The sequence below is a fragment of the Nuphar pumila genome, chromosome 2 (assembly GCF_984573655.1).
Source record: "Nuphar pumila chromosome 2, dmNupPumi1.hap1.1, whole genome shotgun sequence".
Lineage (NCBI taxonomy): Eukaryota > Viridiplantae > Streptophyta > Magnoliopsida > Nymphaeales > Nymphaeaceae > Nuphar > Nuphar pumila.
Window position 1 is genome coordinate 20,997,893 of NC_143250.1, and position 16,434 is coordinate 21,014,326.

Below are 16,434 nucleotides of genomic sequence, written 5' to 3' on the forward strand. Positions count from 1 at the left end.
TAGTGCCATGTTTTTTAGAGTAGCATGCCAAATGCAAAGTTCATGAGATCCAACTTTCCTAGTAGAGCTCGACATGCTGGTATTCCCAAGCCTATTTAAGGACATAATAATAGGCTTTTGGAGTACTCGAATGCCTAACAATGATTGGAGCTTTTGGAGTATTTAAATGCTTAAAAATGACTGGAGTAATCAATGATTTTGTTCAGAGTGTGAAGTCACAAAGAAAAAGAAAAGCAATATGCAGTTGGGAAAAGGAAAAAACAGAAAGCAATATCCAAGTTCCAAAAGGATAAAAGTATCAATAGATAGCTCAATCTTTATGTTGAAACCTGATGTAATAATATTCATGTTCGTGGAAACAAAAACCATAGAGATGCAAATTTGGAAAAAATCATGACGTGCTAGAAACTATCCTGAGAACTTACATGAATACAAACAGGATAAGAAAATACAAAAAATCGAAAACATGAATATCCCAAAAGGAAAAAAACTTAAATCTCTCTCTATCTCTCTGTCTCATCAAAAGTGTGACAATTATGAATGTAGTGTACAGCAGAAATTGAGTTACAATTCTCCAGTCTCTCTATCTCTCTGTCTCATCAAAAGTGTGACATTGATCGCTGACACCACAGGTTGCATCATAAAGTACAGATTACCAAGATATGATCTCGGGTAAGGCTTAAAATATGAAGACCGTAGATCCAATAAGCCAAATTGGTCAGCTTGTCAACTTTGATTTCTTCATATGGTGTTCTAAGAGATGCTAAGCATATATGAAACATTTGTCATGGCTGAAGTTTTGCCCTTGCAATGAATGTTGTCCTTGCAAGAATGTCCAGCCAGCCTACCAATCACAAAGATATGCTCCATTCACCAACCAAACGTTTCCTTTACAAGATATCTCATAAGAATATAAAGTGCATCTTATAACAATTTGGAGAATGGCCTCATGTATTTGGAAGATATCAGCCCAACATCCATTGTAAAGCTTATCAAATTCTTCATTCTTTTTGTTGGTCCAACACTTCAAAAATTCCTCATTCAAACTGGTTTCTGAAACTTTCCATGGATCCAAACTCTTGGCATGATCTTGCCGTTTCGCCGGTTTAGCAATCTGACACAGCAGAACTCAAGCTCCAACTGTGTGGAATGAACAAATAAGCCCACGTGATGACTAAAAAATAAATAAATAGCTCTATTTCGACTTGGTTCTAGGATATGAGCACAAAGAATAAAGGGATCAAAAGGCTCAGTGGTTGCTGACTCCCAAAGTCAAATCAGACAACAAAACTTCTTTTCTCATCATATTTAGCAATTCATCCTGTGAAAAAAAAATGCCAAATGACTTCAAAAGATCTGTATAGAAAGATACCACAATGAATCCAGCATCAGAGAATAGCTCCTTTGCTTGTTCAAGAGAGAAGAAATATGAGAGAGTCCCATCAGCCCTCATATATGAACGATATCCAACTCTTTGAATTGGTAGAAATCTGAGCATAGTCATATCATAAAGGCCTGAAAACAAAAAATGAATTTCTAAATTGCTACTTTGCAAAGTAGAGGAAAAAGAAGGGATAAAAACAAGTTTATTCATTTTCCAGAAATTGATTGTCAAGAAAGCTGATCATGTGAATCCCCTTATAATAAAAGACAACAATTTCATACAAATTTTCCAGTACAGTTTTCATAGTTTGGGCTAACATACCATAGTCCCTGAAAAAGAGCAGTCCCCCAGGCTTTAGAGCTGAGAAACATTCCTTGATAACAAATGGCATTCGTTGGAATGGGATGGATGACAAAGTGAATATCTAAAAACAACAATGAAAAAAAAAGGCATTTATCTATTTAACATTTCAACACAAATATTAAAAACTGAATTCATTGTAACTAGATTAGATAACTGAAAATGAACAGAAAACAGAGACCAAATTCACATTTAGATAGCTATTCAAACAAAGAACAGCAGATTGCCAGATCCTAGAATGAAAGCAAGAAGACTTTTTGGCTTGGATCATGATCTGCAGCCAGTTATAGTGTGATACTGTCACTAAATAAATATTCTGTATGCACACAGATCAGTTCACAGTTAAAATGCAAGTGCCAAATGCGCAGATGCAGTTGCTTCCATACAATCTTTTTCATTGAAATCTTCTATGGAAAGTTGTGTCAATAACATTAAGTGATTGTCCTTCACAGGGTTACAAAGAATTAAAAATGAAAACAACAAATGAAGTAGCAAAGAATGTCGCATTACCCAACAATCATTGCAGTGTTAAATAATCAGTGCAATCAATCCAGTTATCACAAAATTTTGGTTCAGCACCCCACTTGATGGATAAGAAAGCTAGAGGAAGCTCATTGATATTAACATAACCATAGAATGTTCATGCAATATATTAGCCCTTTATAATGTTTTATTTACTTATTTTCAATTGTCTTCTATTGTTTATGAGAATTTCATCCGCAATCACATAGTTTACACCATGGTTGCCAGTTGAGGAAGCGGGAGCGGGAAGCGATACGGGAAGCGGAAAGCGTGGCACTTTCAAAATTTTAGGAAGCGGGAAGCGTGGGACGACTTAAAAGCGAATCAAGAATCGTCTCGGAAGCGACCTAGGAAGTGAGGAGGAAGCAAGGGGAAAGCAAAAAAAATAAAAATAAAAATAAAAATAAAAATAAATAAAGGGGGGAAGCGTGGGGGAAGCACATTTCCTATAAATGGGAAGTGTGTTTCCCATAAAAGAGAAACGCGCTTCCCATAAATGGGAAGCGCACTTCCCAAAAAAATGCCGCTTCCCAGAGCGTTTCAGAAGCGCGACGTTTAGCGCTTCCGAAACGTGCTTCGGGGAAGCGCACTTCCCCACTAGGCTAGGCGCTTCTGGTAACTCTGCTTTACACATCAATTTCTTAGGATATTCTAATGCAGCTTGACCATACACCAGGGCTCATATCCTTCGTCCAAAGCACTGAATGAACCTGAACCACAGGTCATTCAAGTCCATGACAAGCATATTTGAGTTAGAGTTGGTTGGATGAAGTAGAATGTGTATTAGTTATGGTGTAATATTATGCTTTAGTTTCATGAAAAATCACATTTCTAGATATGTGAATGCAACTTTTTAAAGGAACACAGCATAACTATCCGGGTATTCAACAATTCTGCACACTGCAACCTTATTATCAAATTTGTTCCGAGACTTTTGTCAACATGCACATAACAGGTACACCCATATGCTTTCAGGACATCATAATCAAGATAAATGTGGGTATGGGTACGGAGGGTACAACACAGCAAATCCAAAAAATGTGGGTATGGGTATATATATATATATATAGAAAATAAATTCAAAATAAACTGAATATAATATATTATATACTGGAAATATATATTATATACTGAAAATATAATATAGGACACACAAAATGGCATGTCCAGTACCCGTACCCGTGTCGACATGGGTATGCCACCTAAAGTGGCGTGTCCTGGTAACATAGATGTAGGGAGATAAGAGAATGGAAATTGGAGGGAAATTTTGGAGCTTGATAGGAAATTCAAGAGGAACGGCTGGATAGGTAGGGATAATGGATGGCTAGGACGGGATCTTGAGTGAGATGAGTGGCTTAAGTGAAGTACATTCATCTAAATCCAGATGTTTCTAGTGTTTAAGAGCCCAATTTTCTTGTTAGAGTAGGGGGCATTAGAGAACTCTATGTGAGAACTCTGAAATAAAACTTCTATTAGATCAAGAATATCTCAACTACAAGAACCTTCACCTATTCATAGTGAGGCCAAGTACAAAAGGATGAATCTTACTATCTCCTGCTTAGATTGAATCCATAAGCAAAAAAAGTAGGTATGGACCAAAGTATAAGAGACCCAAGCCCACTGCATGAGACGTCCCAGAGGAAAGTGTGCTCATATCATTCCAACCTCCATAATTTTGGCTTTGTTCTAAAGGCAAGGGTAGGCCTCCCATGGTAATACCCGAAAGGCATGAGTAGAGCAATGGAATTCTGTCCTAAAAATTTGCCAGCTTTGTTTCAACTTTTTGAGCTATCCAGGAATTTGAATTTGATGATTCAAAAAGTGAAACTCAATTTTAGGATGTGAAGAACTTGTATCTAAATTTACAGAATTTTCTGGCACAGGAATTGATCGGTACAAGCTGATCTTTCCCGGTGCTTCTACAGGAAATTTTTTGCAACAACAATGCTGAACTCCATTTCAAGTGTGTGCATGCTGGAATCCAGTGATCTACTGTCAGAATCTGATGCCTCATGTAGAATAGGAGATGTCTAGAAGTGATCTATGAAATAGTAGCTCAATCTGACCTCTAGAGAGGAAAGAGCACTCCGGGTTACACACGATCTCACTATAGAATTCTAATTGGCTGAATTTGACAATATCACCAAAAATAGCTTCTATGAACAAATTTTCAATGGTTCAACTCTCAATTCTTTCAATCTCAGCTATAGATGATTCACATCAAACTCCCAGAGGTTCAGATCTTCAATAATCATGACCAAAGTGGCGAATTATCTGAATTTTCTCCAAACAATACACGTCTTCATGGATTTGTTTGATCTATCTCAATTCCAATCAGATCGACCTCAATCAGCCAAATTCTACTGAATTTCTCACGAATCTTCTGATGCTACTCACTTCTAATGGCCAATCTACTATCCGATCTCAAATTCAACATGAATTACACCGTTAGAATGCAGAAACTCCTTAATAGCTGCTCCCTAAGGTGCCGATCTACTTATTTGATGTTAGATTTTCTTTAATTCTTCATGATCTAGCCTGTTTTGATGTGTTTCATCTTTGATCCGATTGATCTGATTTGAATTTTGAAAAAGCTGCAGTTGACTTCATCAGATCTTGTCGAACCTCTACTCGATCATATGCCAGAATTGTTGTCGGAGATTACTGGTCCTCGTGTCCACTGGCAGATCTGGTTCTTCTCTTTATTTTTCCTTTTTTTGGTAATTTTGATCAAATGACAGATCTAACAACTCTGATACCAAATGATGGTGAAACACTATACTAGGGAGATGAGAGAATGTAAATGGGAGGGAAATTTTGGAGATTGATAGGAAATTCAAGGGATCAGCTAGATAGGCAGGGATAATGGGCTGCTAGCATGGGATCTTGAGTGAGATGAATGGCTTAGGTGAAGTTTATTCTCCTATACTCCAGATGTTTCTAGAGTTCAAGAGTCCACTTCCCTTGTTAGAGGTAGGGAACCTCCCATTAGAGAAATCTATAAGAGAACTCACAAATGAAACTTCTATTAGATCAATGATATCTCAACTATAAAAGCCTTCACCTATTTATAATGAGGACATATACAACAGGATGGATCTTACTATCTCCTACTTAGATCCAATCCATAAGCAAAACAAGTATGGACCAAAGTATAAGAGACCCAAGCCCACTACATGAGATGGCTGTAATGAAACTAGCGGAAGCCCAACAATGCAAAGCACTCATTAAATGAGGAGCCAAGAACACAAGCACTTAAAGTGCATACCTAACCCACTAAGGGGTAAAGAGCCAAAACGGCAAAAACAAACATTATTGAAGAAGAGCAGAAGTGGGTGAAAAACCCATACAATGTAAGAGGAAGAGCCCTCTTTTTATAGAGGAGAAAAAGGTAGAGAGAGGGACCACATAGGGGCTCCCTTCTAGTCGTTGGGAGCCCCAACGGTCATATTAATGACCATTGGGGCCCCAACGACTAGAAGGTGGGGCCCCTAGTGGTCCTATTACAATGATAAAAAAAGAAAAGGAGAAAAGGAAAAGAAAAACCTAAAAATAAAAAGTACATGAGGAATTACAAAAATACCCCTATCGGGTATTTGAATTATATATATATATATACATATTTTAACACGCCTCAAACTTTACGGGGAGAAGACCGAAAGTTTGCCAAGGAGAAACAAAAAACACGGAGTTGGAAGCGCTTTGGTGAAGAAATCCGCCAACTGATATTCTGAAGTAACATATGGTAGTGTGATTGTTCCTTTGAGAAATTCATCTCGAACATAGTGACAATCCATTTCAATATGCTTGGTACGCTCGTGGAATGTATGGTTGCTTGCGATGTAAATTGTGTTCTTGTTATCACAACACATCTTGGTGGAGGAAGAAATGAGGACGCCCATATCACAGAGGAGACTTCTAAGCCACCCAATTTTCATAGTTGTCATCACCATGGCTCGATATTCAGGTTCAGTGGATGATAAGAGGGACTTTTTGTTGCTTCTTACATCTCCACGAAATAAGAGATTCACCTAAAAAAATGCAAAAACCAGTAGTTGAGATACGATCATTGGGATTATGGCAGCAATCCCATCAGCAATTGGATACTTGTATGAATGAATATTCGGTTTATGGCTCACCATCATCTGAGAATCGTCCCCACGAGTGTCACAAAGATTTTCAAATATGTGTGGGGGCTAATATCGTTCATAGTGAAGAAAATCAAGGTCCAGAGGAGTAGACTTTTATGACAAATAGTGGACAGGACAAAAGATAAAACCATATACCTCAGACCTCCAAATTGAGCATGACCTTGAGTCCATTGAACTCGTGGACGATGAATGGTAACCACAGATCAGTCTGGTTGAAGACGTAAAACTTAGCGCTTTATGGGAGGCAGCTCATACTAATGTTGTAATATTAGTAATTTTTCTGTTTTTCTTTTTGGGTCATGTATATGGAAGTCAGATCATGTATGCATTGCATATTTATTATTGTAAAGTTATTATGAGTTGCGAGTAGTGATACAGGTTGGAATCTCTTCAGGGGCCAGTACAGTGTAGCAACAGGTGAGATTCCATAGCACGGATCAGATGACATTTATCGCTTCCCTTGTGTCTCAATTGTTTCTTAGTGTGCATTCATTCAGTTGCATCTAAGCATAGGGGAGTGTTGTTGAGGACATTGTCATTCATGCAAGGGGTATGGTGTAGTTTGCACACCCAAATTTTTTTTTTCAGTCCATGTATCTGCAATGATGAAAACCCATAAAAATTAGGCTTTTAAAGGAGTTTTAAACCTTATATGAATGCTTTACATAATCTAACATTTTAGAGAATTTTTAAGCCCCACGAAAAAAATATTTTTTGACACTAATCTAGAAAAATGTGGTCAGTTATGTAGATTTCAAAGAAATGATGGTAGATGCATGTTAGAGTTTATTTTGAATCACAAGTATGATTACACACAGCTTTATTTTTGAAAAACTAAGCAAATGAACAACATAAAAAATAAGAGTTGAAAAAGAAAAAAGAGCATATGTTTAGTTATTCGATATCTTCGTATTCCCTAATAGTTGGGCTCAGACACAAGTTGAAGTGTTTGCTTCCCATGTCGAAAAGGATAACGAAGGAAATCACATCTTTGTTTAAGTCAGTATCTGTGTCCTATTTGGTTCGAGCAAGTAGAGCCTAAGGAGTGTTTACACCTGGTTCCCTAAAGCCATCTGGTTTGAGAGTCACCGACGCGAAAGCTCGTTACATAGACTTTATAGAGAGACTAAGAGATATTGACATTACATATGACAAGAAGAAAGTTATACGTAAAACAAAAAAAACAGGTCTAGTGACTCGAGCAATTAAGTTCGATGGATACTTTGAATCTGGTGCCCTAAGGTCGTCTGACCTGAGAGTCATTGAACCAAAGCTCATTACACGAGTCACGAAAATTGAAAATTTGATATAGTGCTAAAAAAAAAAGAATAAATGTAGAATATTGAAAAAAAATAAAAAAGAAAGAAAATCAAGATCATATAGACAGTTCACTGCTTAGGAATAATTTTAGGAAACCTATGCAGAAAACATATAAACGAGGATAAATAAGCAATGACGTGTGTATATTTGATTTTCAGAGAATAAAACATAAATGGTCGCAATTTTTATAAAAGTAAAGGAAAAAGTTTTTCTCCTATGGTGGCACGTAAAGACTCTAAATATGTTTTGAAAGTGTAATGATATAAAATATTTGTTTGGACAAACTCTTTAATTGCTTAATGCTTCTTGAAGTTGAATCTTTATGTATACATGACAGAGATGTTTGTAGGTAGCATCACTGCAAACCCTCACGAGACCTTACTCGTCCACTGGGGCAATCAAGGGGTTTAAAAGGCTTGTTGCATACGTTAAATGCAACTGTGATTCCTACGAAAGTGAGTTAGGTTTGATTTGTATGTTTTGTTTTGTTTTGTTTTTGTTAAGGACTAGTTTGCTAGAGGACTAGCAAACTACAAGCACGAGGGAATTTGATCATGCATAATTTTTATGCAAATTATAGTTATTTCATGTGCATGATTATATGTGAAACAATGTTAAATACTCATGTTTAATAGAGTTTTGGCATGACACTTTGTATTTTTCAAAAAGAGAAAAATTATGCAAAGTGAACCCATTTGAGTGTTTTTGGAAATTTAATTTTTTTTAACAGCCTTTTTTAAAATAGTTTTTTAAAAAAGGGTGTCTTTTGAATTAATTAAAAAATGGAGTTTTTTTTAGAAAAAATTCTTAAGAGGCTTTAACCCTAGTTTTTTTTATAAATAGTCTAATTAGAGAAGAGAGGGGTGTCTTCCACATTGGGATTCATGCCCCCCTCCTACTCTCTCCCTCTCTCCTCTCTCTCTCTCTCATCTCTCCCTTCTCCCTCTTCTCCAGTCGGTTCCCTACCCCTCTTTCTTCTTCTTTCTTCTTCTTCTTCTTCTTCTTCTTCTTTTCCTCGTCAACGGAGGGTGGTGGTACACGTGCGATCTCAACAGAGGACTGTTCTTCTTAATCTCTCCGTCGAAAGTGACCACGAGGTACATTTCTTCTCCCCCTTCTCATTACTTTTCTACATAGTAAATAATTTTTTTAGTTTAGCATGCATAAAAATTCATCTTTCAAATATTGCATATAGGGTAGTTTGATTCTTATCTTATTTTCTGCACTTAGATTAGAAGTAAATCAGATTCATTGCATCTTGCTGTCTTTTTATTTTTTGGGGGGTTAGTGTAGTTGAATTTGTTTTAGAGGATACGCGGTATCGGTCCAATCAGAGGCCATTAAACAGCGTGATCAATCTGAACCAGCGTGCTCACGCACGCGTGCTCAGATCTAATTTGATGTTCTCTGATCTGATCTGATTCTTGAGTGACCACATCAGATCAGCGGGTCTGCATGAAAAAAAAAGGGGAACTTTAATTTTTTTTTTGTTAAGACAGCTCCAGCCCCAAACTGTTTTGATCAGAATCCTTGTACACGCTGATTGATCTTTAGATCACGCAAGCAACGTGAATCCTTAACTGCTGAAGCACGTGAATCTGTTAAAAATCACGCATCGCTGCATGATTAACAGGCCGTGCGTGTATCGACACGTGTGTCCTCTCTTTCATATTTTATTTTAGTGATTTACTGCAGCATCGCATTGCATGGTAGTTAGAATTTTTTCATCTGATCAGATCACGACATCTAACCAGTTATCATAATCTGATTTGTGCACAGTCCAATGTGACTGCCATCAATAAGCTGTTAGTTAGGTTCTGCATTTTTTTTTTATCATTCGCTTAGTTTAAAATATTTTTTTGTTGGTTTCTTTTGTCAGTAGTGCCATACTTTGTTTAGACCAAAATTATTTCATGATTAGGCTGTTAGCAATTGGTTAATTAGATTCTTTTGACTGTTTTTGTAGTTAGTTAGTTGGTTTAGTATTTCATTTAGTTAATTAGACTCTATTGTTCTTTGATACCTAATTAATTAATTAGATATGTTTAATAATCTTGATAGTTTTAATTGCTTTTATTTCTAGTAACTAACATTTATTCTTTTTTAGAGATCGTGTGTGTGTTTGTGTTTTTGTGTTGTCTTGCAGGTGGGTTAACTTTGGAGGATAGAAGCGCGATAGCGCAGGGCCGTGCACGTTTTACAGGAATGCTAGATCACGAAAAAAAAAATAAGCCACGCAATTTTTACTTTTCTTTATTTTATTTTTTTTAGGGTCAGAGAGGCATTTATTTTAATCTGGATTGTAATAAGATCTCTTTATTTTTGGAAACCTCCGCAAAGGGTAACTCATTTCAGTTATTTAATTATTTTTATTCAAGGCAATAAAGATTGTAATTGTGTGGGGTACAAAAGTTGTTAAACATGTTCTTTGTGTTCGACTCGGACTTCACTACCAGTGTGAGCCGAAAATCGAAATTTTGTTCACAGTTTACACAAGCGGTTTTCATTGAAAACCTATGTCACATGGGTGCGGGCGCGGGTGCGGGTGTGGGTGCGGGTGCGGGTGCGGGGATTCGGCACTTCCAAAAAACCCGGGTGCGGGGGTGCGGCAGGGGCAAAAATGTAAATATATATATATAAGGGGTCGGGGTCGGGTTTTTTCAAATTTTACACGATAGCACAAGCAAGGCTACCACCATCATTGAAAAGTCAGGAGCTGACAGCAGCTGACAGCTGTTGTCAGCAGATTGTCAGCAGATTTTTTTTTGTATATACAGCTGCACGATAGCACAAGCAAAGCTACCACCATCATTGAAAAGTCAGCAGCTGTCACAGCTGCTGTCAGTTTTTTTTTATATACAGCTGCACGATAGCACAAGCAAGGCTACCACCATCATTGAAAAGTCAGGAGCTGACAGCAGCTGACAACTGCTGTCAGCAGATTTTTTTTTTAAAAAAAAATTCGCAGGGGCAATTTTAAAAAAAAAATAAAAAAAAGGACATAAATGATCCTGGGTGCGGTCAACGCACCCAGGATCGGGTTGACCGCACCCGGTGCGGCACCCGCGTCGAGTCGCGTCGACGCGGGTGCGGCACCCTGCTAGCCGAATCCCTGTGACATAGTTGAAAACCCTTTTAAAAATACTTTCTCAAAAAGTTGCACCATAAACTACAGAAAGTATGTCTATGAATTTGGATTAAGAAAATGCCCAAAACTTTGTCCTTTGAAACCGTTTAGGACGGTTTATGAGATAACATTGTTTAGGAGTGATTACTATATATATGTATGTATGTATGGAGCAAGCCAATAGAATCGGCAAACTATCTCCAGCAAGATGCATTGCACGAGCACTAAAACTAGTTGACCAGTTTTGATCAGTGGAACTGGTTAACTAAATCTAGCTGGCATAAAACTTTTTCTAACAGGTTGGTCATGAGAGGGGATAAAAGAAAAGAGAGAGAGAGAGAGAGAGGGAGAGGATTGCCCGGGGTAAATAGAGGAACCATGGTGAAGAGGTGAATTGAAGTTGGGGTGAGTTGGGTGAGGGGGATAAGTGTTGAAAAATGAAACATTTTGAAAATTACATGGAAAGATTTCATTTTTCACATCTTTGACAAAATCTTCTCACTTTTTTCCTTTTTCAAATGTAGCCTAAATGTAACACAAATGTCCTATGTAGTGTTGTTGAAAATGCACCTTAAGGAGCAAAAAGCATGCCTCACCTCAAGGCTAGGGCCTTTTTGCCTTGAAGTGCAAGCTCAATGTGCAACGATGGTCGTCTCGTGATGAGGTGAGGCGCACACCTCATTTTGGCATGGTCAAATGAGGTCAAAACCCTCATTTGACCCAAAATCCATTTGAAAAAAATGAGAAACAAAAGAGGGGCCTCATGTTAGGGCACCCCCCTTCATCTCCTCCCCTCTTTTCCTCCTCACCCTCCTCTTCACCATCCCAGCCACCATTGGTGGCAACCACTACCAGCAGCGGATCTCTCTCTCTCTTACTCAGGTATGTACTCTCTCTCTCTGTTTTCTTCTCTTCTTTTTCTTCTTCTTCTTCCCTCTTTTCTTCTTCTTCTTCCCTCCTTCCTTTGTTCTTCTTTCTTCCCTCTTCCTCCTCCTCCTACTCATTATTCTTCTTATTCTTGATGACTGTAGCCAGTACATACTCTGGTAATGACCATTCTTTTCTTTGCTTTTCTTTTTCATTTACCTCGTGTTTTTTGCTTAGTAGTGTCCATATTTCTCTTGGCTTCTAGCTGTCCCCTTAGTTGCAATGTTATGGCAGATGTGTGAGGCCTTTTGTCCTATACTTTGTGCATCTTTTCTTTCAATGTTGTTATTGATTTGCAATATATATATTGATTTCCTGCCTAATGTCATCTGTTTTCTGGCTTGATGGTTCATTTAGTGCTATTGGTGATTTGTGAATGTCCACTGCAGGTAGTAGCAATCTGATATAATAACTAAGAATGTATTTTTCCTTGCTTGGAACCAAAGAATGATTAGGTAGCTTCCCCGATCATTAAGTTGCAATATCAAAACTAAGAATTCCAAATCACTATAAATAAAAACATTGAATGATAAAACTAAGTTGAAATTGAATCGTAATGCAATTGATGACAGATTTTAAAAGAAAAAGAACACAAATGAAAACAAAACAAGTAATCAAGATCATAAAAGAATTAGATAAAATTAATGACACAATGTTGACTGTGTCCCACATTGTTTTGACTGTGCCCATGAAGTGTCCTAGTGTGCCCAAGTATCGTGTGACATGTGATATGCATCCTAAGTGAAGTGTCTTGTGACATAGTATTTAATTTAGTGGAACTGAAGAAAGGAGCCACTTATGTTACCCTTAGTTTTTAGCTTTTTAATAGGTACACAATAAAAAATTGCAAATTTTTGGAAAATTGTAAACTAGAATAGTTATGCAAGTTTCATTAAGTACATACATGACTATTAACTAAATGAATGAATTGTTGGTTCTAGGATCACCTTGTCCACTGATAAAGTTTCTAATTGTATCACCATATACCTCCATGGTAAAAGAAAATAGAAGTTTTTCTGCCATAAGTGTGACTTTTATCTCTTCCCCACTAGTTCTTCCTCTTCATATCTCTCCCCAATCCTCTCTTCTACCTCTTTTCTTCATATTTACCACATAAAACAGTTGGCTCACAATAAAAATAAATAAGATCAGGGATACATCCATAACAAATCTATGTTTTCTGCATTTTAAATTTCAGCCATAAACTAGCCCTAGATTGCACTTGGAAGAATATACACTTAACTGACCAAGAAAATAAGGTAGTGCAAAAAAATAGAAAATTAACCATACAAATCAAACTTGCAACTAGTCACACGTCCATGGAAATAAATGGCTGAATTCCCTTACAAGGGTAACAAAGTCAACTCCACCAATGCAACCTGGAGATTCATCTGAGCAAGCACACTTAATTGTGCTAGTCCTATCATGTTCTTCAGGCTCTTGGAATCTGTCCATGCATGATCCTGGACCACCCATGTTTCCTGTCAACGATCAATTCCACAAATCTATTTGATGAATAATGCCAGTCTGATGTAAATTAAAAGATATAAACTGAGGGACCTGTAAAGAATGCAGATTGTTTTATGTGATGGCCTTCTAGGTATGAATCAAAGATCAACCAACAAGGGAATCCATCCAGAGAAAAGTCACACAAGAATGGATGGAACTGGTTGTCAGCAGAAATATCATCTGAAGACTCTACCATCTCTCTTGCTCTTTGTAGTGCTAATAGGCTACAGTCACAAGCGTAGACTATGATCTTCCTTGCACTGCACACCAAGAAGTTTTTTAGAAAGTGAACACAGTAACTTGAAAGGTAGCAATAAACAATCTGCAAATAAGAGCAAGTAGTTATAGAATGCTCAACAAACTGTCAAGCAGAAGTCATAATTAATTTAAGCAAACCATGGAAAATGGAGAAAATAATGACCATCCAGCCTGGCCTACAACTGTAAAGCACAAAATAATTTTTCATAAAATAAAACTATAATGTCCAGAGGTAACTCAAAGAATGTCTTGGTAGAGACAGATTCCATACTATTAACATCAAGCTACAAAGAGAAAAATGGAATCTTTAAAATTATAACTATTTCAGCTTGGTTGACTTAAAAATTAAAATACATGATATGAAGCTAGTTCATGTAGACCTGCTAATATGAAATAATACTCCAAAAGGGAAATGATCGAAATAATTGGAAACATCGCACTCAGTATTCAAACTTGCCCTATACTGGTATCCTATGTTGTGATATACATGCAAAATTGAAACAGAAGAAATATTTTTCAAATTGAAAACATAAAAGATGAGGGATATTCTTAAGAGAATCATATCCAAGAAGCCTTTCTAAAAGGGAAAGATATCAGGGAGAGCATTTTTCTTGCTCACAAAATTGTGGATTCTATTGTTAGTTCTCGTACCCATGATTTATGTATGAAGCTTGTCTTATCGAAGGCGTATGACAGAGTTTTCTGGAATTTTTTGGAGAGATTGTTACTTCTTTTGGGATTTCATGAAACTTGGGAGCATAGGGTCAATGAAATGCTAGGAAAAAAGTTTGTTAGTACCCAGCGCATTAGACAGGGGGACCCCATCTTCCCTTATCTCTTTTGGGTGGTAATGGACATTTATCTCCCGGGCATTAGACAGGGGGACCCCATCTCCCCTTATCTCTTTTTGGTGGTATTGGACATTTATCTCTTAGTATTTCTAATAATCAATTGGAAGCTATCTCCTTCCCGAAGCAGCACCACCAGATCTCGCATATGTTTTTCGAGGATGTACTTTTATTTTGCAAGTCGGACACTACTCAACTTTCTAACATGAAGAAGGCTTTGGATGAATTTGAAAGTGCAGCAGGTATGAAGATTAATTATAATAAATCAGTAGTCATTCCTTTGAATGTGCAGCAATCTTACCTTCCTCCTATTTCAAACATTCTTGGGTGGCAATTTAATGATTTTCCTATTCAGTATTTGGGTCTTCCACTGTGTTGGCAAGTTGGACTCAAATACTTGTGAGCAAGTGGTGTCTAAGGTGAAAAAGTGTATTGAGTGTTGGAAGTCTAAGCTATTATTGTATTTAGGTTGTATTCTTTTGATTCAAAATACTCCTAGCAGCAGACCGATATTTTGGCTCCTGTCATTCCGGTTACCTAAGAAAATTATTAATATGTTGGAAACCTTGTTTTGTAAGTTTTTATGGCAGCATAGTGAGGCAGGTAGAAGATGCACTTGATTTCTTGGGACGCCCTTTGTAAACCTAAGTTGGAGGGAAGAGTAGGCATTTGCAAGATTGAAGAGGTCAATAGAGCCTGCCTAGCTAAGCTTGCTTTAGATATTTACTACAAGCTTGGTTGTCAAAGGCGGCACCTAGGTGACCTAGGCACAGCCCCACCACCTGGGCGACCAAGTTTGGGCGGTGGGGCCCTATTTTAGCGCCTAGGCTTAAGCCTAGATCAGCCCATTTTTTTTGTGGGGTTGACCAAAGGGCCGTATAAAAGGGCAAAAGAGGCCCTAATTTCCCCCTTTTCCCCTTTGTGCACTCTCTCCTCTCTCAGGTTTTTGCAAGAAGAAGAGGACCAAGGTACGGCCTCTCTCTCCCGTTCTCACTGTCTCGTGTTTTGCAAGAAGAAGAAGTGGACCAAGGTACTCTCTCTCTCTCTCATTCCTCTTTTCTTTTCCTTACCTTTTCATTTTTTTATCTTCTTCTTCCTGTTTTTCCTTCCTCTTCTTTTTTTTCCTTCTTCTTGTTAATTATATGGTATTCAGTTATATTATATATATTATATACACATATAATATATATTGTATTTCAGAATATATAATATTGTATTTCAGCATATGATATATTATATATATTGCATTTATATATAATATATCTGTGTATGTACTATAATTTATGTATAATCTGTTTGTAATTTAATATAATTTGTTTATATATAATACTGTATCTATGTAATGTAATTTATAATATAAATAATATGTTTGACCTATTCTGAGTTATATTTCTTAGCTAATTTTGTGGTTGACTGGTTTCGATGTTATGTTTGTGAGTTATATTTTCGGTTGACTGTTTCGCAGTTATGTTTGTGCCTTTGTGAGTTATATTTCTGAGTTATATATCGGTGTATGTACTTCATATATGATTTGTTTTAGTGTTCTTTTACAGAATTCACACTTCACATGCACTCAGAGTCCACACACATAGATGTTGATGAGCAGTTGCACACACACACACACACACACACACACACACACACACACACACACACACACACACACACATATATATATATATATATATATATATTGTGTAAATATATATAATTATATATTAACCTATGTAACACGGACTCTTCTAACAGGGCACCGCACCTGCGTCGCACCCATGTGGGTGTGGCACTTGGACATGGCTTCCTTTGTCAGGTGAAGTCAACCACACTGAGGTCCATTTGTCTAAAATTAGATTCAGTTAACCCTAACCAAGACCAGTCACCCCAGCACTGAAGTTTTTTTAAAGTGTCGCATCGCCACATTCGCACCTGTATCCGCGCCCCCATCCGCACTCGCACCTATGTGACATAGATATTAACATACCATAAACATATATTATAAATTTATAATATTTTGTGTTTGTGTGTTTC

At 37.2% G+C, this 16,434-nt stretch overlaps 1 protein-coding gene across 1 annotated transcript in view; it reads right to left on the reverse strand.

Annotated features, from left to right (window-relative positions):
* Nucleotides 1-315: 315 nt before the first annotated feature.
* Nucleotides 316-16,434, reverse strand: part of LOC149844987 (Methyltransferase family protein) — a 60,683-nt gene continuing 44,564 nt past the window's right edge. Inside the window, exons 3-7 of the mRNA XM_089997410.1 lie at nucleotides 13,352-13,560; nucleotides 13,139-13,272; nucleotides 1,706-1,808; nucleotides 1,373-1,515; nucleotides 316-1,140 (exon numbers count right to left, since the gene is read on the reverse strand). Coding sequence (XP_089853536.1) covers nucleotides 1,042-1,140; nucleotides 1,373-1,515; nucleotides 1,706-1,808; nucleotides 13,139-13,272; nucleotides 13,352-13,560 — 688 coding nt within the window. The 3' untranslated portion in view covers nucleotides 316-1,041. The remainder of the gene's footprint in view (nucleotides 1,141-1,372; nucleotides 1,516-1,705; nucleotides 1,809-13,138; nucleotides 13,273-13,351; nucleotides 13,561-16,434) is intronic.